General features: G+C 43.4%; 1 protein-coding gene across 12 annotated transcripts in view; it reads left to right on the forward strand.

Moving 5' to 3' along the window:
• LOC124001543 (arf-GAP with SH3 domain, ANK repeat and PH domain-containing protein 2-like) overlaps positions 1 to 21521 on the forward strand; it is a 111092-nt gene that overhangs the window by 35791 nt on the left and 53780 nt on the right. For all 12 annotated transcript variants that reach the window (XM_046308405.1, XM_046308406.1, XM_046308412.1 and 9 more), the window contains exon 2: positions 386 to 458. In XM_046308405.1, the coding sequence (XP_046164361.1) occupies positions 386 to 458 (73 nt within the window). The remainder of the gene's footprint in view (positions 1 to 385; positions 459 to 21521) is intronic.

Consider the following 21521-nt stretch of genomic DNA (forward strand, 5'->3'; position numbering starts at 1 on the left):
TGCTCCCTGGGTGCTTAGATTCAGAGGGGTTCGGTTAAATGGGAAGACACATTTTGGTTGAATCCATTCAGTTGTGCAACTGAGTAGGTATCCCCTTTCCCTGTGTCCACATTGGCCTTTGGCAAGAGGACCGCTATGAATGCCAGAGATAAGAGAAACCCTCCATCCTTTAATCACTTAATCAGGAAGCAAAAGTACCTCAGAGCTCACAACATTACTGCCATCCAATATTACCCTTGGAAGTAATTCAAGCACGGCAAAATCAATGCTACAGTTTGTGTGCCATATGGATTCGATTGTGATTTTGAACTGACAAGAACTGGACTTCCTTCCTCCCCTTTTCACTCTTCCCTCTTTCTCTCTCTCTCTCCTTTCCTCCCTCCAGGCGCTGGATGTGGACCGCAGTGTGCTGTACAAGATGAAGAAGTCAGTCAAGGCCATCTACACCTCAGGTCTGGGTGAGTGAGAGGTTTATGCTCAATTACAGTTAAAACACCATACCTCTCTCTATGGGCTAGAGGTTGACAAGGGTTAGCGGTTAATGCTACCTTTGGTTAAAGCTGTCAGGGTCTGAGTGACCGAAAGGTTCATCTAATGAAAGGTCAGGGTTCAGAGCCACCTGTGATAATCATTTTAGAAAGTCAAATAGCTAGTGCATTCGGAAAGTATTCAGACTCTTTAACTTTTTACACATTTTGTTACATTACAGCCTAATTCTAAAATGTATTTAATAGGGTTTTCCCCCTAATCAATCTATACAATAAACCCACAATGACAATGCAAAAATTGTTTTTTAGAAATGTTTGCAAATGTATCAACAACAAAAAACTGTCACATTTATGTAAGTATTCAGACCCTTTACTCAGTACTTTGTTGAAGCACCTTTGGCAGAGATTACAGCCTCGAGTCTTCTTGGGTATGACCCTACAAGCTTGGCACACCTGTATTTGGGGAGTTTCTCCCATTCTTCTCTGCAGATCGTTTCAAGCTCTGTCAGGTTGGATGAGGAGCATTGCTGCACTGCCATTTTCAGGTCTCTCCAGAGATGTTCGTTCGGATTCAAGTCCGGGCTTTGGCTGGCCCACTCAAGGACATTCAGAGACTTGTTCCGAAGCCACTCATGCGTTGTCTTTGTTGTGTGCTTAGGTTCGTTGTCATGTTGGAAGGCAAACCTCCGCCTCAGTCTTTCATCAAGGCTCTCTATACTTTGCTTCGTTCATCTTTGCCTCGATCCTGACTAGTCTCCCTGTCCCTGCCTCTGAAAAACATCCCCACAGCATGACGCTGCCACCACCATGCTTCACCGTAGGGATGGTGCCAGGTTTCTTCCAGACGTAACACTTGGCATTCAGGCCAAAGAGTTCAATCTTGGTTTCATCAGACCAGAGAATCTTGTTTCTTGTGGTCTGAGAGACTTTAGGTGCCTTTTGGCAAACTAAAGCTCTAGGAAGAGTCTTGATGGTTACAAACTTTTTCCATTTAAGAATGATGGAGGCCACTGGGTTCTTTGGGACCTTCAATGCTGCAGACATTTTTTGGTACCCTTCCCCAGATCTGTGCCTGGACACAATCCTGTCTCGGAGCTCTTCGGACAATTCCTTCGACCCCATGTCTTGGTTTTTGCTCTGACATGCACTGTCAACTGTGGGACCTTATATAGACAGGTGTGTGGACAGGATTTGGAAAGGCAATCAATTGAATTTAGCACACGTGGACTGCAATCAAGTTGTAGAAACATCTCAAGGATGATCAATGGAAACAGGATGCACCTTAGCTCAATTTTGAGTCTCGTAGGAAAGGGTCTGAATATTTTACATTTGCAAAAATGTCAAAACCTGTCCATTGATGAGGGAAAAAATATATATTTATTAAATTTTAGAATAAGGCTGTAACCTAACAAAATGTGGAAAAGGTCAAAGTTCAACGGGTCTGAATACTTCCCGAATGTAGCCATATCTAGGAAAACCAAAGTTCCAAAGGCTGGGCCTAATATATTGTATATGAGTGAATACTGTGGAAATTGAGAAAGTTGAGGTGATCAAACTGCTTGGAGTAACCCTGGGTTGTGAACTTTCATGGTCAAACATGTTGATACAACAGTAGCTAAGATGGGGAGAAGTCTGTCCATAATAAAGCTCTCCCTTTTTAACAACACTATCAACAAGGCAGGTCCTACAGGCCCTGGTTTTTTTGTACCTGGACTTCTGTTCAGTAGTGTGGTCAGGTGCCACAAAGAGGGACTTAGGAAAATTACAATTGGCTCAGAACAGGGCAGCACAGAGCGAAAGAGAGAGACAGAGAGCTAACATTAATAATATGCATGTAAATCTCTTATGGCTCTTTTAAGTGGTGGAGAGATTGTGTTCATCACTACTTGTTTTTGTAATGCACCGAGCTGTCTATTTAAACTACACGCACCAATTTGTAAGTCGCTCTGGATAAGAGCGTCTGCTAAATGACTTAAATGAAATGTAATGTAAATGTACTAGCACACAGCTCGGACACCCATGCATACACAAGACATGCTACCAGAGGTCTCTTCTCTGTCCCCAAATCCAGAACAGACTATGAGAGGCGCACAGTACTACATAGAGCCATGGAAGTCTATTCCACATCAGGTAATTGATGCAAGCAGTAGAATCAGATTTAGAAAATAGATAGAAATACACCTTATGGAACAGCGGGGACTGTGAAGCAACACAGACATAGGCACAGACACATGCTTGTTACTTTTATTTCTTATTTATATTTTTTTAAACTGCGTTGTTGGTTAGGGGCTTGTAAGTAAGCATTTCACTAAGGTCTACACCTGTTGTATTCGGCACACGTGACTAATAACATTTCATTTGATGCATACACACACGTGATAACATACGCACTATACACACACGTACACATGGATTGTGTTGCAGATATGTGGTAGTGGAGTAGGGGTCTGTAGAATCAGATTCAGAAAACAGATAGAAATACAGCTTATAGAACAGCAGGGACTGGGAAGAGACACACACACACAGGTAAAGACACACACAGGTACAGACACACACACACACGCTAGCACACACACTCTACACACAATCATTGTAATATTGTTATATGGTGGGGTTATGCATTTTGTACATTTTGGAGATATGTAGTGGTGTAATCATTTTGTACTGGAGATATGTAGTGGTGTAATCATTTTGTATTGGAGATATGTAGTGGTGTAATCATTTTGTATTGGAGATATGTAGTGGTGTAATCATTTTGTATTGGAGATATGTAGTGGTGTAATCATTTTGTATTGGAGATATGTAGTGGTGTAATTATTTTGTACTATTTTATATTTTGTTCTATCCACAAGTTTCCTGGGGAGGTTACTGGGGAAATGATTATGGGCACTGAGTTTGGCCCGGCGGTGTTTTTGGTTTTAGAAGCTGGGATAAGCAATAATCACATATTCACTTGCTAGATGTTGAAATGTTACGGAGCCGGTGACAACAGGAACTGTTCGTGGTTGTACATACAACCAGACACAAATAAATGAAATATGATGCAGACTGTCTGCTGTACCCTGGGATTCCACTACTAGAATTCAACATTCTTGTGTCTTGCTTCCAAGGTTTTGCCCCCACATCATCAACAATGACGGCTGTAGACCAAATTCTGTTGACACTAACGACACTTAGACAGAACTTTGTTATAGCTGATTTAGCAAGACGCTTGAAAAGGTCTTCCGGTCAGGTCAGTAAAACACTGAATTCTGGATAGATGTCATTGCTGAGCACACCAAGGATCTCATTCCATGGCTGCCTCGTGAGATGATAAAGGCTACTATGCCACCAGTTTTTCAGAATCATTTTTCTTGTTATTGATTGCATAGAAAGTGTTTTGCAGAAGGCTAAATATCTGGACTCAAGAACTGAATCTTACAGTCACTGCTATGCCAGTAATACTGTAAAATATCTAGTAGCAACTGCTCCATCAGGAATGGTTATGTTCATTTCTGAGGCTTATGGTGGGAAATGTAGAGATAGGTTCATAACACAGAACTCAGGGTTTCTCGACCATATGCGTGCTGGAGATAAGGTGATGGGGGGCCGTGGCTTCACAATTAGGGACTTGCTAGAGGAACGGAATGTACGCTTGGTCTTATCAGCATTTACACGCAAGCAATGCCAGTTGACAAATGAGCAGGTCACTCGCACACAATGCATTGCTAATGTCCGTATCCATGTGGAACAAGCAATAAGGCATCTTAAGGTGTACAAGATTCTCTCACAAACTATGCCTATTAGTTTGGTCCCGAAAACATCTGTGCAGCTCTTGTAAATCTGAGAGGAGAGCTTATTTCTATCAAATAGACACAATGTCTAACAACATGCACTGATCGTTTATGTATTCCAAAAATGTACATCACTTTATTCCTATTAATGAACTGCAAAACATTGTCAGCATTTGTAACATTATTTTATATTCCAACTGTTAGCTGTATTTGTTTTAAATCATTGTTTTGTCATTGTTTTGTCAGCTCACACAACTGCCTGTACCAACATGCCTATTTAACTGGTTCTGTCCTATGAAAAATAAACTGGTGAGAGATCATTACACTGTGTTTGAGTAGGTATATCTCTTAATGAATTGATTATCTAATATATCAGTATCTTATGTATAATTTAATATATATGTTTTTATTAAAACAGTACTTCATGAAGTAAGTGCACGCTCAAACTAATTGAATTGTGTTTGCCCAGCATATTCAATCTTCTGCTCACCCCCATTTACTTAAAGAGCTCCAGGTACTTTGGGCAGAGATGTATCTTTTTTTCAGCCATATCATCAGCCAACCTAGGTAGCTTGTGTAAAAAGTAGAACTTCTGCAGCTGTTGCACATGTGCATCTGTGTAGTCTTTATCAAATGGAATGTCCACTTCTATGTGCTCGCTTGGTGTCCAGATGACCAGCTTGCAGCTCTGTAGGCCCAGGCACATCATAGTCACTTGTGTCTGAAAGAAAGAATAAGAAAATACATTGCCACAAACTTCTGATTAGTATGAGTTTACAATACAATGTTCAATACTTGTAATAATAATCTATTTTCTTGAATACATTTTTACCCACCTGAAGGTAGTATCCATCTGTTCCATTGGGGTGAATTAGGTACTGTCCATCTTCCAAGCTTTTCATGTCACCATTTGGCTGACTCAGAAATTCTGTCAGAGACGTGGAACTCTTGAAGGGGCACTTGATCTCAAGGAGCTGTGTTGCATCAAGGATCCCATCTGGGCTGGCTCCCAACCAAGAATGGTCAGGGTGCACCATCAGGCCTCTGTTCTGCACAACATGCCCTCTGCTCTCCAAGAGTGTGATGACATTGACTTCATTTTCTTTGCCATGCTTTGTTGCTGTATTCAAATCAAATCAAATTTTATTGGTCACATACACATGGTTAGCAGATGTTAATGCAAGTGTAGCGAAATGGTTGTGCTTCTAGTTCTGGCCGTGCAGTAATATCTAACAAGTAATCTAACAATTTCACAACAACTACCTTATGGAGAGGAATGATTAAGAATATGTACATATAAATATATGGATGAGCGATGGCCGAACGACATAGGCAAGATGCAGTAGATGGTATAGAGTACAGTGTATACATATGAGATGAGTAATGTAGGATATGTAAACATATAAAGTGGCATTGTTTAAGTGACTAGGGATACATTTATTACATCCAATTATTAAAGTGGCTAGAAATTGAGTCTGTATGTTGGCAGATGCCACTCAATGTTAGTGATAGCTGTTTAACAGGCCTTGACATAGAAGCTGTTTTTCAGTCTCTCGGTCCTCACTTTGATGCACTTGTACTGACCTCGCCTTCTGGATGATAGCGGGGTGAACAGGCAGTGGCTCGGGTGGTTGTTGTCCTTGATGATCGTTTTGGCCTTCCTGTGACATCGGGTGCTGTAGGTGTCCTGGAGGGCAGGTAGTTTGCCCCTGGTGATGCATTGTGCAGACCTCACTACCCTCTGGAGAGCCTTACGGTTGTGGGCGGCGCAGTTGCCGTACCAGGCAAAGGTGATACAGCCTGACAGGATGCTCTCGATTGTGCATCTGTAAAAGTTTGAGTGTTTTTGGTGACACGCCAAATTTCTTCAGCCTCCAGAGTTTGAAGAGGCGCTGTTGTGCCTTCTTCACTATGATGTATGTGTGGGTGGACCAATTCAGTTTGCCCGTGATGTGGACCCAGAGGAACTTAAAACTTTCCACCTTCTCCACTATGTCCCGTATGTGGATAGGGGGGTGCTCCCTCTGTTGTTTTCTGAAGTCCACGATCATCTCCTTTGTTTTGTTGACGTTGAGTGTGAGGTAATTTTCCTGACACCACACTCCGAGGGCCCTCACCTCCTCCCTGTAGGCCGTCTCGTCGTTGTTGGTAATCAAGCCTACCACTGTAGTGTCGTCTGTAAACTTGATGATGAGTTGGAGGCGTGCATGGCCACGTAGTCGTGGGTGAACAGGGAGTACAGGAGAGGGCTGAGAACACACCCTTGTGGGGCCCAAGTGTTGAGGATCAGCGGGGTGGAGATGTTGTTTCCTACCCTCACCACCTGGGGGCGGCTCGTCAGGAAGTCCAGGACCCAGTTGCACAGGGAGGGGTTGAGACCCAGGGTCTTGAGCTTAATGACGTGTTTGGAGGGTACTATGGTGTTAAATGCTGAGCTGTAATCAATGAACAGCATTCTTACATAGGTATTCCTCTTGTCCAGATGGGTTAGGGCAGTGTGCAGTGTGATTGCGTCGTCTGTGGACCTATTTGGGCGGTAAGCAAATTGGAGTGGGTCTAGGGTGTCAGGTAGGGTGGAGGTGATATGATCCTTGAATAGTCTCTCAAAGCACTTCATGATGATGGTTGCCAGTGAAGGTTGGGTACAAATGCTCATTTACACATTTTTGGGGTCTGTGGTATTTCGTTTGTGGACTCATTTCGCTGTGCTGGCTGTTAGATGCAGCTTCCTAGCATCATGCCGTATGTCACGTCCTGACCATAGAAAGCCTTTATTTTCTACAGTAGACTAGGTCAGGGCGTGACTAGGGGTGTTTAGTCTAGTTTATTATTTCTTTATGGGGTTCTAGGTTTATTTTTCTATGTTGGTGTTTGTGTATGTATCTTTAATTGGGGATCATACTTAAGTTGCATTTTTCCACCTGTGGGTTATGGGATATTTTTTATGTTTAGTTGCCTGTTCACACTACATTGTCATCACGGTTAATTTATTCTTTATTTTGTTTTGTATTAAGTTTCACTTTATTAAACATGTGGAACTCTATGCACGCTGTGCCTTGGTCCAATCATCATTATTAGGAACATCGTGACACCGTAGCTGTGTAGCACTTTGGATCTTGGTTTCTTCCATTAATGTAGCTGCTTGTACGGGGGATCATTTGATGTAGGCCTCATAAAACATTGTGCTCTTCCTACAGGTTAGTGTTGTGCTGTGTTTGTTCGTGTGGGCTGAATCATGTTGGCTTGGGCCTGCCTTGCTGCTGCTGTCTACATCTGCTCTGTAGCTTTCCCCCTTCTGATGACCAGGTGGCGAATCGCATCTCTGCATGTCTGGCAGACATATCAGTGTGGATGACGGATCACCACCTCAAGCTGAACTGCGGCAAGACGGAGCTGCTCTTCCTCCCGGGGAAGGACTGCCCGTTCCATGATCTCGCCATCACGGTTGACAACTCCATTGTGTCCTCCTCCCAGAGCGCTAAGAACCTTGGCGTGATCCTGGACAACAAACTGTCGTTCTCAACTAACATCAAGGCGGTGGCCCGTTCCTGTAGGTTCATGCTCTACAACATCCGCAGCAGACTACGACCCTGCCTCACACAGGAATTGCGCAGGTCCTAATCCAGGCACTTGTCATCTCCCGTCTGGATTACTGCAACTCGCTGTTGGCTGGGCTCCCTGCCTGTGCCATTAAACCCCTACAACTCATCCAGAACGCCGCAGCCCGTCTAGTGTTCAACCTTCCCAAGTTCTCTCGCGTCACCCCGCTCCTCCGCTCTCTCCACTGGCTTCCAGTTGAAGCTCGCATCCGCTACAAGACCATGGTGCTTGCCTACGGAGCTGTGAGGGGAACGGCACCTCAGTTTTTCCAGGCTCTGATCAGGCCCTACACCCAAATAAGGGCACTGCGTTCATCCACCTCTGGCCTGCTCGCCTCCCTACCACTGAGGAAGTACAGTTCCGCTCAGCTCAGTCAAAACTGTTCGCTGCTCTGGCTCCCCAATGGTGGAACAAACTCCCTCACGACGCCAGGACAGCGGAGTCAATCACCACCTTCCGGAGACACCTGAAACCCCACCTCTTTAAGGAATACCTAGGATAGGATAAGTAATCCTTCTCACCCCCCCCTTAAAATATTTAGATGCACTATTGTAAAGTGGTTGTTCCACTGGATGTCATAAGGTGAATGCACCCATTTGTAAGTCGCTCTGGATAAGAGCGTCTGCTAAATGACTTAAATGTAAATGTAAATGTAGCTTAGCTGAAGAAGACCAATTGTCTGGAGCCGAAATAGTGGGGCCATTACCGAGGTTGATATTGCTTGTGAACTCTGCATGGTTCCTTAAAGTCGGGAGTTTGTGGAATCGTCCTGTGACAACGTTGATGGGCCTGGATATGTGTGGTGGGGTCTGTGGTGTTTAAAATGAATGATTTGCCTCCCTCAGCCCTACATTCCACTTCCTTTGCACATCAGTGCATGCCTTTCCTGTTTTGCCTTGCCTGACTGCACAAATATTTTTTGTTATTATCTAACCCAGTGTTTCCAAAACCTCTCCTGGAGTACCTGTTGTCCTGCACTTTCATGTCGTCATTTTGGTCGTTACTTTACTGACCTTGCACAGAATTGCTGCAGCTTGACTACAATAGCATCCTGGCACTGTAATACACTAGCAACCCACTGTCTGTGTGACACCTGTCGTTGATTCTAGTACCCACACCTTGTGATGAGATGCGAGCATGGAGCTCAACAGCATTTACTCTGGCTGGCTGTGACAGTGGGGTGTTTCCAGCGCTTTGTGTTTGGGCTTTATGACAGGGTCTTGCTGAGAGTGTATGACGGCTTCTCTCTGTGCTGAGCTAGGCTCTTTTCTGGGGGGGTCACTGCTACCTCTGTTCAAGGGGTACAGCTGTCTACCCCAGACCGCCAAGAAATGGCTGTGCCGTGCTTGTGAGAGTGTGAGTGGCTCTGCGAGGTTTTTTGAGCCTATCAAACGAATACCTGTGTTTTTTGCTGAAGACTGGATCTAAATTTTGCTGGTTGGTTACTAGGCAACATCTGCATGATTTGCTGTGGTATCACCATCCGTTAAAGGATTTTCATGGATAGAATTCATGGTATTGACTGAATCTTCTCGAAAACAAATGGCTTAAATTCTTTAAAACCACATTTAGCTTTGAATCACTTTCGGTAAGAGGCCTTTTGGACCTCTTAATAGTTACAATCTTAATTGTTTCTTGGACAACAGAAACCCCAGGGGTTTCATCCATATTCCTATGGGTAATTATCTTTATTGGAGTACAGTAAATGCACAATAGATTAGATTCCTCCTTGCTTCTGACATATTTAATATTTGCTGACAAAGTTAGAGATACAAATTGCATGTAAATTTGCTGGCTTTGCTCAGTACTGTATCAGGAACATGTAAACACGGCTAGCACTTTAATTGTAGCCTGAGCCTACTACTCCCCTCAGGTGCTACATTGGAAGCTCCTCAGAGGAGGAAGGGGAGGACCATCCTCCTCAGTGAATTTAATAAAAACATTAAAGTTCTGATAAATATATTCACGTCACCAAATAATGGATAAAAACACACTGTTTTGCAATGAAAGTCTACAGTAGCCTCAACAGCAACGGGGGTAGCACCATGGTGTAGCCGGAGGACAGATAGTTTCCCTCCTCCTCTGAGTAAATTGACTTCAATACAAAAACTAGGAGTCTCGTTGTTCTCACCCCCTTCCATAGACTTGCACAGTAATTATGACAACTTCCGGAGGACGTCCTCCAACCTATCAGAGCTCTTGCAGCATGAACTGACATGCCCACCCAATCAAAGGATCAGAGAATGAATGTAGAACTTAAAGCATAAGCTACAGCTAGCTAGCACTGCAGTGCAGTGCATAAAATGTGGTGGGTAGTTGACTCACAGAGAAAGATGATTGTCAAACAGTTTTGAACAAATTAATTTCTTTCAAAATCAAGTAGAAGCAGGATGGAAATAGAGAGATTTTGTCTTTTTTTCAAGTTTCACTTACTTAGCTAGCAAATGCAGCTAGCTGGTTTAGCCTACTCAAACACCCTGCTCAAACAGAGGGGTGCCATGTTAGCTAGCTGGCTATGACTATCCAACACAGCACTGGAACTCTTCCATGTCAAGTAAGCTTTTGGTTTTACAAATGTATTTCCACCAGTGCCCGGTGTAGGTGCTAAACTGCTTACTGAATCTACACTGTAATGCTATTGCATGATTGTAGCGGTTTAACTAACACTTTAGTTCTATTAGCTATGTTGACTATGACTTTACTTTAGCTAATATGGTGACAACTACGTAGGCTCTGTATAGTGGTTATGATGTGGTTTGTCTTGGAAATGTTTTTTATCTGGTCACATACAGCTAATGTGTTGTGCTTCAAAGTCCACAAGCGAAGGGAAAAGGTGAGGAGAGCGCATAGATGCGAGAAGGATTACAATGTGACTGCTATGAAAGTGAACTGAGTTTCCACGTTATCAGGGGGTTTATTCATTCTGTCGATTCTGTTAAAAACGTTTCTTAAAAGTAAGCAAATGGAACCTGAAACAGGGATAAACATACCTGCATTTGTCCTTGGTGTATAGCAGAATCCTGCATTTGTCAATAGAACAAATTAGTTTGCAACTGTTGGACTAATGAGTGCACCCTAGATCAGCTAGATGCAGGCAAGTGTGCAAGGTGGCATTGAATGTGTCACTGTCTGTCCATGTGTCACTGTATGTCACCTCAAATTTTTCTCAACTTGTGTGCACCTACTTTGTAAACTTGAATTCATAGGCTAGGTTGTAGCAACCTCGTGATGAGTATATGAAAAATTTGAGTATAATGTAGTAGCCTAAACCTATCCACTGTTATCCAATATGCTGTAATTAAAATAAGGCCATGCTCATGAAAAAAATAACTGGTCCTCCCTCATGTAAACTGCACCAACCGCCACTGATTGGCTTCCATTCCCCCATTGAGAAACCTAGTAAATCTGCATAGACGTTCAGTCCAGTAATAATCAGTGCATAACAGGAAGGTTTGGATTTGAAAGGCGTCGGAGGCCAGACGGGCCCGGTCGGCAGTAAATCTGAGGCCCGGTGAGGTGAGCGAGAAATCTCTCAGAGCAGGGGAGGGTAGGGCAGTGAAGGCTTTAGTCTGTGACCCTCCCAGATGCACCTCTACTACTGGGTCACCTCAGTCCTCAGGAAAATAAATACTGTCAAGACATCAGTACCTAGATTTATTACACACCTGTCAGCTCTGCTCTGCTGTCAGACATGTTACAGCTATATTGGATACCTGTAGGTAATATTAGGGCTAAAGGGGTGTTTATATTCAGTAAGTCTGGACTTACTGGCTGTGCAGTCTTTCAAGTAGTCTTGTTAATTAATTAGAGACACGTGTCAAGAATGCTGTACAAAAATGTAAGTATTTGTACTGCTCTGGTCATTGATATGAAGAGGTTTGGCGTTTTGCAAAGTAAAATGTTCTGAAGTCGGGACTCACGTTAGATTTCAATCCGTCCTTGACATTCCACTACCACTGTTCTTTCACGTTGTGGTTTGTCACTCAATCTTCTCATCTTGACTCACCTTTTCTAATCTGTAGACAAAGCCATATTTACTTGATCTATTTTGAACACAACTCACACTGCCTTATGAGCAGCACCTAATGCTGATATTTACCTCAAATTGACAAAACCATCAGTGGACAAAGCAAATCTAGACACCCAGAACTAAATCTAGGACAAAAGGACCATTGACATCTTTGAGTTGTACCTTCCTCTCGTATTCATTAATCTACACAGGCCCTTTCTGAATGTACCCTCAGTCAGAACACAGGGTGATTACATAAGAGGAGAACACTTGGTGAACTTCCAGTCTTCCTGAGAATGAATGTTGTGAATTAAGACGCTTTTTCCTTAGTTCAGCTGTGGGATCTTGGGTTTTCTGGCCCTTCTTTATAGCAGAGACTTCGTCTGTGCCAATATAAACAGTGAAAGCGTGTTGCCGGATTGTTAGAATTAGTGGTAAAGTTGATTCCAATGCAAGCTAGCATCATATTTAACACTTGTGTCAGGCTCTGGATAGAACAACCTTGACCTTTTTAAGAAAAATGTAAATGTAAGAAATGTCAACAACTCAACATTGTTGTCAGTGTGATTGTGTGTTTGTATGGTCCAGTCAGGAGGTCTAAGCGACATTGTGTCTGTTCTGCTTGGTATTATAATGTGGGCTGGAGGCACTGAACTGAACAGTGGAATCCTGCCGCTGCCAGAGCCCAGCCCAGACTTCCCTTGATGTGGTCAAATCGCTGCATTATTCAGCACAACCTACACATCTCTCCCAGGCTCCCTATCCTACCCAAGATCTCAATCAGTTGCCTGGACTTCGCTCACCTGTGGTGAAATATTCATCCCTGACAGTTTGTCTCTCTCTCTCTCTGCTCTGTATCTTTTTAATCTGTGTTGCTGCTCACCCTACATAGCTTTGACAGATTTGACCTCCACATGCCCAGGATTGTAGTGTTATTCCATACACAAACATCATGTCTCTCAGACTCCTACCACAAACACCTGCAGTTTGGACAGTCTGACAAGTTCCTCCAGCAACACTGACAAGTTATTTTATCTCTCCCTCCTTTCTCAATTGGAAGTAGAAAGGCAAGCTTTTGAGAAAACCAGCTATGTTGTCGAATGGAGCATTGTTTCTTCAGAAAGCAGCATCCCATATTGGGGCGGCAGCGTAGCCTAGTGGTTAGAATGTTGGAACCGGAAGGTTGCGAGTTCAAACCCCCGAGCTGACAAGGTACAAATCTGTCGTTCTGCCCCTGAACAAGCAGTTAACCCACTGTTCCCAGGCCGTCATTGAAAATAAGAATGTGTTCTTAACTGACTTGCCTGGTTAAATAAAGGTAAAATAAAATAAAAAATATATTCTGACCTGTTACAGTTGATCTTGTCAACCTCTTTTGCATGTCGTAAGTTAGTCAGTCGTAGTGACCATAGAGCAAAGAAGATGATAAAAGCCAAATTAGAACTTACCTCCTTCACCAGGAATGTAGCGCCATCCTCCTGGAGGACAGGGGCCCAGCGGAGAGCCCGGTCTGACTGACAGAACTGGAGAAGAGCTTACCCTCGCCACACCACAGCGCTCCTTGGTGTCACCTATCAGTCTGCCCATCACCGGGCCTGCAGTGCTGTCACTCTATCAGGATTGAAGGCAGTCAATTCAGGAAGTGTTTAATTAAAAATTCGGACATTTTAAAACTTTTGAAATAAATAGCTACTACTTTTCAGTATTGAGAAGTCATGCCATTTTTTCGATTATTGAATTGTAATTTTACTTCCTGAATTGACTGCCTTCAATTCAAATTGAACCAACCCCGCACCCAATTCCTGGTCTAATGGCCCACAATGGCTGAGATAAGAAATACAGTGGGGCAAAAAAGTATTTAGTCAGCCACCAATTGTGCAAGTTCTCCCACTTAAATTACAGGCCTCTCTCATCTTTTTATCATAGGTACACTTCAACTATGACAGACAAAATGAGAAAAACAATCCAGAAAATCATACTTATTTTCCACCATAATTTGCAAATAAATTCATTAAAAATCCCACAATGTAATTTTCTGGTTTATTTTTTTCTCATTTTGTCTGTCATAGTTGAAGTGTACCTATGATGAAAATTACAGGCCTCTCTCATCTTTTCAAGTAGGAGAACTTGCACAATTGGTGGCTGACTACATACTTTTTTGCCCCACTGTACATGCTTTATTAATCCCCAGTTTGATCTGGGTGGTTTATATTCAGTTTATATTGGTCAGGCTGATGGTGTTTGCTGTATGCACTGCTGGGCCTCTGGGTAGATCAGATCAGTTTTTCTAGCTAAACTTTGTCATGATGAGCCCATAGGAAGCCATCACACCCATGATAATGAGTACACAGCTACTGAGGACATGCATGCACGCACATTGTAAAGTTTGATGAATATACCATAAATTGTACAGACTGGAAGCACACACTCTCATAGACAGAAGGAAGTCATTTGTCATTCCCCTTGCAGTCTCACTTTTTCCATCTCCATCCATACACACACCATGCATTTTACTACTGTCTCACTGAGGTCTCCCTTAATGACAATCCATCTCTCTTCAATGATTTGTCCTCTGGGTAAACCTTAACAGCCTTGTCTGCGGCGGCCATATCGTTAAAAGGATGTTAAGTCCAGCAGTATTTATTCAGCCCCCATGGAGAATGGCATGTGAAACCTCCAGCAAAGTAAGCTTGTGATTAACTGTGTGTGTGTGTGTGTGTGTGTGGGGGGGGGGGGACAGACACCCCCACCACCCTCTGCTGTTAGATAATCCACAGCAGGTGCCTTGGTGTGTCTGCTGCTGTTGTTGCAGTTACCGTATGTGTATGTTGATTGTCAAAGAGCTCTCTATGGGTGAATGTGTCACTCCACCTCTCCTCCCTCCTTTTCAAGATTCCCGTTAAACACTGGGCCACCATTTCCTGAGGGCCCGACTCAGACAGGAACCCAAGTCATTCCATCCATCCACAACAACAGAACACAACCCTCCATGTCATGCTATCACTGACTATCCCTGACTGAGACAGAAAGGGAAAGAGACGAGACAGTGTGGGAATGCACTGGAGGGTGGCATGTATTGTTCACAGTGACTCACTCTCACACACAGACACACACTGCTCACAGTATCTCACTCACTCTCTGTTCCCTGAGGTGTTTAACTCTCGGGGTTGCTTTACAGTAAATAGGAGCCGTGTGTGTTCTGTGTCAGGGTTGGGATCGTCACCGGGCCGTGTGTGTTCTGTGTCAGGGTTGGGATCTTCACCTGGCCGTGTGTGTTCTGTGTCAGGGTTGGGATCTTCACCGGGCCGTGTGTGTTCTGTGTCAGGGTTGGGATCTTCACCGGGCCGTGTGTGTTCTGTGTCAGGGTTGGGATCTTCACCTGGCCGTGTGTGTTCTGTGTCAGGGTTGGGATCTTCACCTGGCCGTGTGTGTTCTGTGTCAGGGTTGGGATCTTCACCTGGCCGTGTGTGTTCTGTGCCAGGGTTGGGATCTTCACCTGGCCGTGTGTGTTCTGTGCCAGGGTTGGGATCGTCACCGGGCCGTGTGTGTTCTGTGTCAGGGTTGGGATCTTCACCTGGCCGTGTGTTTTCTGTGTCAGGGTTGGGATCGTCACCTGGCCGTGTGTGTTCTGTGTCAGGATTGGATAGTCAAGGCACAGAGAGATGCCCTGAGCTCATGTGCCACTTCACAACAAAAGCCCTGCTCGGGCCCGCTGGTGACTCACAGGCCAGGGCGACCCACAACAAAGCAGCTGTGTTTGATGTCTTAACGGTGTGTGTGTGTGTTTGAACATTTGTTTTTGGCAGAGTTGTGCAAGGACAGCCTAAACAGAAACCCAACAAGAATTCAACTATAGTTTCCCTTTAAGTAACTTGACTAGAGCACTGTGGTTTCGCTAAAATAAATGTAGTCTTAGGTGGAAAGGGGTTGAGAAAGAATTCTTCTTATTTTTTATTTTTTAATTTTTTATTTCACCTTTATTTAACCAGGTAGGCAAGTTGAACAAGTTCTCATTTACAATTGCGACCTGGCCAAGATAAAGCAAAGCAGTTCGACAGATACAACGACACAGAGTTACACGTGGAGTAAAACAAACATACAGTCAATAATACAGTATAAACAAGTCTATATACAAAGAGCAAATGAGGTGGGAAGGGAGGTAAAGGCAAAAAAGGACATGGTGGCAAAGTAAATACAATATAGCAAGTAAAACACTGGAATGGTAGTTTTGCAATGGAAGAATGTGCAAAGTAGAAATAAAAATAATGGGGTGCAAAGGAGCAAAATAAATAAATAAATAAATAAAATACAGTTGGGAAAGAGGTAGTTGTTTGGGCTAAATTATAGGTGGGCTATGTACAGGTGCAGTAATCTGTAAGATGCTCTGACAGTTGGTGCTTAAAGCTAGTGAGGGAGATAAGTGTTTCCAGTTTCAGAGATTTTTGTAGTTCGTTCCAGTCATTGGCAGAAAGGAGAGGCGGCCAAAGAAATAATTGGTTTTGGGGGTGACTAGAGAGATATACCTGCTGGAGCGTGTGCTACAGGTGGGAGATGCTATGGTGACCAGCGAGCTGAGATAAGGGGGGACTTTACCTAGCAGGGTCTTGTAGATGACATGGAGCCAGTGGGTTTGGCGACGAGTATGAAGCGAGGGCCAGCCAACGAGAGCGTACAGGTCGCAATGGTGGGTAGTATATGGGGCTTTGGTGACAAAACGGATTGCACTGTGATAGACTGCATCCAATTTGTTGAGTAGGGTATTGGAGGCTATTTTGTAAATGACATCGCAAAAGTCGAGGATTGGTAGGATGGTCAGTTTTACAAGGGTATGTTTGGCAGCATGAGTGAAGGATGCTTTGTTGCGAAATAGGAAGCCAATTCTAGATTTAACTTTGGATTGGAGATGTTTGATATGGGTCTGGAAGGAGAGTTTACAGTCTAACCAGACACCTAAGTATTTGTAGTTGTCCACGTATTCTAAGTCAGAGCCGTCCAGAGTAGTCATGTTGGACAGGCGGGTAGGTGCAGGTAGTGATCGGTTGAAGAGCATGCATTTAGTTTTACTTGTATTTAAGAGCAATTGGAGGCCACGGAAGGAGAGTTGTATGGCATTGAAGCTTGCCTGGAGGGTTGTTAACAGTGTCCAAAGAAGGGCCGGAAGTATACAGAATGGTGTCGTCTGCGTAGAGGTGGATCAGAGACTCACCAGCAGCAAGAGCGACCTCATTGATGTATACAGAGAAGAGAGTCGGTCCAAGAATTGAACCCTGTGGCACCCTCATAGAGACTGCCAGAGGTCCGGACAGCAGACCCTCCGATTTGACACACTGAACTCTATCAGAGAAGTAGTTGGTGAACCAGGCGAGGCAATCATTTGAGAAACCAAGGCTGTCGAGTCTGCCAATGAGGATGTGGTGATTGACAGAGTTGAAAGCCTTGGCCAGATCAATGAATACGGCTGCACAGTAATGTTTCTTATCTATGGCGGTTAATATATCGTTTAGGACCTTGAGCGTGGCTGAGGTACACCCATGACCAGCTCTGAAACCAGATTGCATAGCAAAGAAGGTATGGTGAGTTTCGAAATGGTCGGTAATCTGTTTGTTGACTTGGCTTTCGAAGACCTTAGAAAGGCATGGTAGGATGGATATAGGTCTGTAGCAGTTTGGGTCAAGAGTGTCCCCCCCTTTGAAGAGGGGGATGACCGCAGCTGCTTTCCAATCTTTGGGAATCTCAGAAGACACGAAAGAGAGGTTGAAAGAAGAGATAAAGGACTTCCAACTCACCTGTTAAATCCGTGCCTGAGCTCGGACGACTCCGGTTAAATCCGTGCCTGAGCTCGGACGACTCCGGTTAAATCCGTGCCTGAGCTCGGACGACTCCGGTTAAATCCGTGCCTGAGCTCGGACGACTCCGGTTAAATCCGTGCCTGAGCTCGGACGACTCCGGTTAAATCCGTGCCTGAGCTCGGACGACTCCGGTTAAATCCATGCCTGAGCTCGGACGACTCCGGTTTAATCCGTGCCTGAGCTTAGGAATCAATCATTTTTAGCAGTAAGGTTTTTATGATCTGCATTATTTCATCCACCTTGTTCTTATTGCACCACTATAAGAGCTTGTAGTTCTTCTATTTTAATATCTTCCCCTGTGAACATGTTAAGTTGTGGGTGGCAGTGTGTCTGGACAGACGCGGTGCAGTAATGAGTTCCGCTGAGTCATTCTGCGGAGGTAGAATCCATCCTCACATTCCTCCTCTACTGTCTCTCTCTCTGTATGTGTGTGTCCATCAATTTGTCACCCTGTATGAGTGGCCTCTGCCACAGGTGGTGATTGGTTGGTGACCGGAATCTCCCTGATCTAACATGACAAGGTGGTCCCCTGACCATTGACACAGAGTGGGCTGAGAGATTGAAGGGGAATGGTGTGCTAATGGGCCACCAGACTCTGTTCCCAGTAAAACACACACTCACAATCTCTAACACACACACACACACTCCCTGTTCTCTAGGGAAAGTCTCCAGGGTTGTCATGGCAATGCTCCCTGCACCCAACCAGTGCCTCAAATCCCCTTCACCTCAATTAGCAGCACTAAATGAAGTGTGGCTCTGAGGCTAGCTGACATCTGTCAGGCTTGCTTTATGGACTCCCCTTTTGTAGCTTGAAGTGACGGTGTTGCTGGGTTTGATTTAGGCGAATTGCCTGTTCCTACAGGATACACACTCACACACATGGGTGGCCTTTCTCTCTTAGGTTTGACTCTTCTTTATAAAAGGTTTTATTTCTGGTTAACAATGTACCTTACTGTGATGTTTTCAAATAAAATGGTAAAAAATAAACCAAAATATCTTCTTAGTAAAGAGAGATTTCTCAAGCAATCATTTTTGCTAGGACTGTCTGAGTGGTCTCCATCCCACCAAACAGCTCTTACACATTATTTTTATGTTTTACCTTTATTTAACTAAGCAAGTCAGTTGAGAACAAATTCTCATTTACAATGACGGCCTACCCCATCCAAACCCTAGCCCGGACGACGCTGGGCCAATTGTGCGCCGCCCTATGGGACTCCCAATCACGGCCGGTTGTGATACATCCAGGAATCTAACCAGGGTCGGTTTTAGTGCGCCACTCGGGAGCACTAAAAGGGCATTATCATTATTATCACAATTTCACAGTATTATTCCAACCTCATAGTGTGGAAATAGATATAAAACACAGGAAATCACATTTTTGACTGCGCTGGGCCTTTTAATAAAATACCACACCTGTATGTATTAGCTTTAGCCTTAGTTTTAGAATCAACCTACTTTTAACTGCCATTTTTGTCTTTTAGCAGCTCTTAATCATAGCAATCAGGAAATGTAGCCTGTAACACTCCCACAGTCTAATGAATGGTAACGTTCCTGAGTAATTCCTCTTTAACCTCTTTGTACGAGAGAGTTTGTGTTACTGTCTGCACAGTGTAACCACAGTTCCCTGGTCATCCCCTCCCCCTGCCACATGGCCACAGCTCTGGAGGCATTCCAGTGTGACAACACTTTTCTAACTCTCTCTCTTCCTGTCCCATTGTGTTCTTCAATCCCAAAGACAATTTCAGAGAGCAGGGGAAACATTGGAGAACGGAGATGGGGGGGGGGGAATAGGAGTGGATGGAATTCCACACACTAGAGGTCGACCGATTAATCAGAATGGCTGATTAATTAGGGCCGATTTCAAGTTTTCATAACAATCGGAAATCTGTATTTTTGTAGACCGATTTGGCCGATTTTTAAAATGTTATTTATTTGATTTTTTTACACCTTTATTTAACTAGGAAAGTCAGTTAAGAACACATTCTTATTTTCAATGGCAGCCTAGGAACAGTGGGTTAACTGCCTTCTTCAGGGGCAGAACGACAGATTTGTACCTTTTCAGCTCCAGGATTCAATCTTGCAACCTTACGGTTAATTAGTCCAACGCTCTAACCACCTGCCTCTCATTGCACTCCACGAGGAGCCTGCATGTATCTTGAATGCAGTAGAAGCCAAGGTAAGTTGCTAGCTAGCATTAAACCTATCTTATAAAAAACAATCAATCACTCATAATCACTAGTTAACTACACATGGTTGATGATATTACTAGTTTATCTAGCGTGTCCTGTGTTGCACATAATCGATGCAACGCAGGGGGATGATTTAACAATGGCGCATTTGCGAAAAAAGCACAATCGTTGCACGACTGTACCTAACCATAAACACCAATGCCTTTCTTAAAATCAATACACAGAAGTATATATTTTTAAACCTGCATATTGAGCTAAAATAAATCCAGGTTAGCAGGCAATATTAACCAGGGGAAATTGTGTCACTTTTCTTGCGTTCATTGCACACAGAGTCAGGGTATATGCAACAGTTTGGGCAGCCTCGCTCATTGCGAACTAATTTGACAGAATTTCACGTAATTATGACATAACATTGAAGGTTGTACAATGTAACAGGATTATTTATATTTAGGGATTCCACCTGTTAGATAAAATACAGAACTGTTCCGTATTTCACTGAAAGAATAAATGTTTTGTTTTCGAAATGATAGTGTCTGGATACGACCATAGTAATGACCAAAGGCTCGTACTTCTGTTTGTTATTATGTTATAATTACGTCTATGATTTGATATTTGATAGAGCAATCTGACTGAGTGATGGTAGGCAGCAGCAGACTCGTAAGCATTCATTCAAACAGCACTTTCGTGCGTTTTGCCAGCAACTCTTCGCAAGCATTGCTCCGTTTATGACTTCAAGCCTATCAACTCCCGAGATTAGGCTGCTGTAACCGATGTGAAATAGCTAGCTATTTAGTAGGGTGCGTGCTAATAGCGTTACAAATGTCACTCGCTCTGAGACTTGGAGTAGTTGTTCCACTTGCTCTGCATGGGTAACACTGCTTCGAGGTTGGCTGTTGACGATTTGTTCCTGGTTCGAGCCCAGGTAGGGGCAAGGAGAGGGACGGAAGCTATACTGTTACACTGGCAATACTATAGTGCCTATAAGAACATCCATTAGTCAAGGGTATATGAAATACAAATGGTATAGAGAGAAATAATCCTATAAATACTATATTAACTACAACCTAAAACCTCTTACCTTGGAATATTGAAATCTCATGTTAAAAGAAACCATCAACTTTCATATGTTCTGAGCTAGGAACTCAAACGTTAGCTTTTTTACATGGCACATATTGCACTTTTACTTCTCCAACAATTTGTTTTTGCATTATTTAAACCAAATTGAACATGCTTCATTATTTATTTGAGGCTAAATGGGTTTGTATTGATGTATTATATTAAGTTAAAATAAGTGTTCATTCAGTATTGTTATAATTGTCATTATTACAAATACATTTTTTTAAATCGTCCGATTTAACCGGTATCTGCCTTTTTTTGGCCCTCCAGTAATCGGTAACGGTATCGGCATTGAAAAATCATAATCGGTTGACCTCTACCACACACTGCTCTGTGCACTAACCAAGGACGCTATTTATTATTCTAAATAAATGTTATTGGTCACATGCTTCGTAAGCAACAGGTGTAAAAGAAGAGGGAAATTCTTACTGACGGTCACTTCCCAACAAAGCAGAGAGAAAGAAAATGGTGAAATAATAAATATACAGTGAGTAACG

This window comes from Oncorhynchus gorbuscha, linkage group LG17 (genome assembly GCF_021184085.1).
Source record: "Oncorhynchus gorbuscha isolate QuinsamMale2020 ecotype Even-year linkage group LG17, OgorEven_v1.0, whole genome shotgun sequence".
NCBI lineage: Eukaryota > Metazoa > Chordata > Actinopteri > Salmoniformes > Salmonidae > Oncorhynchus > Oncorhynchus gorbuscha.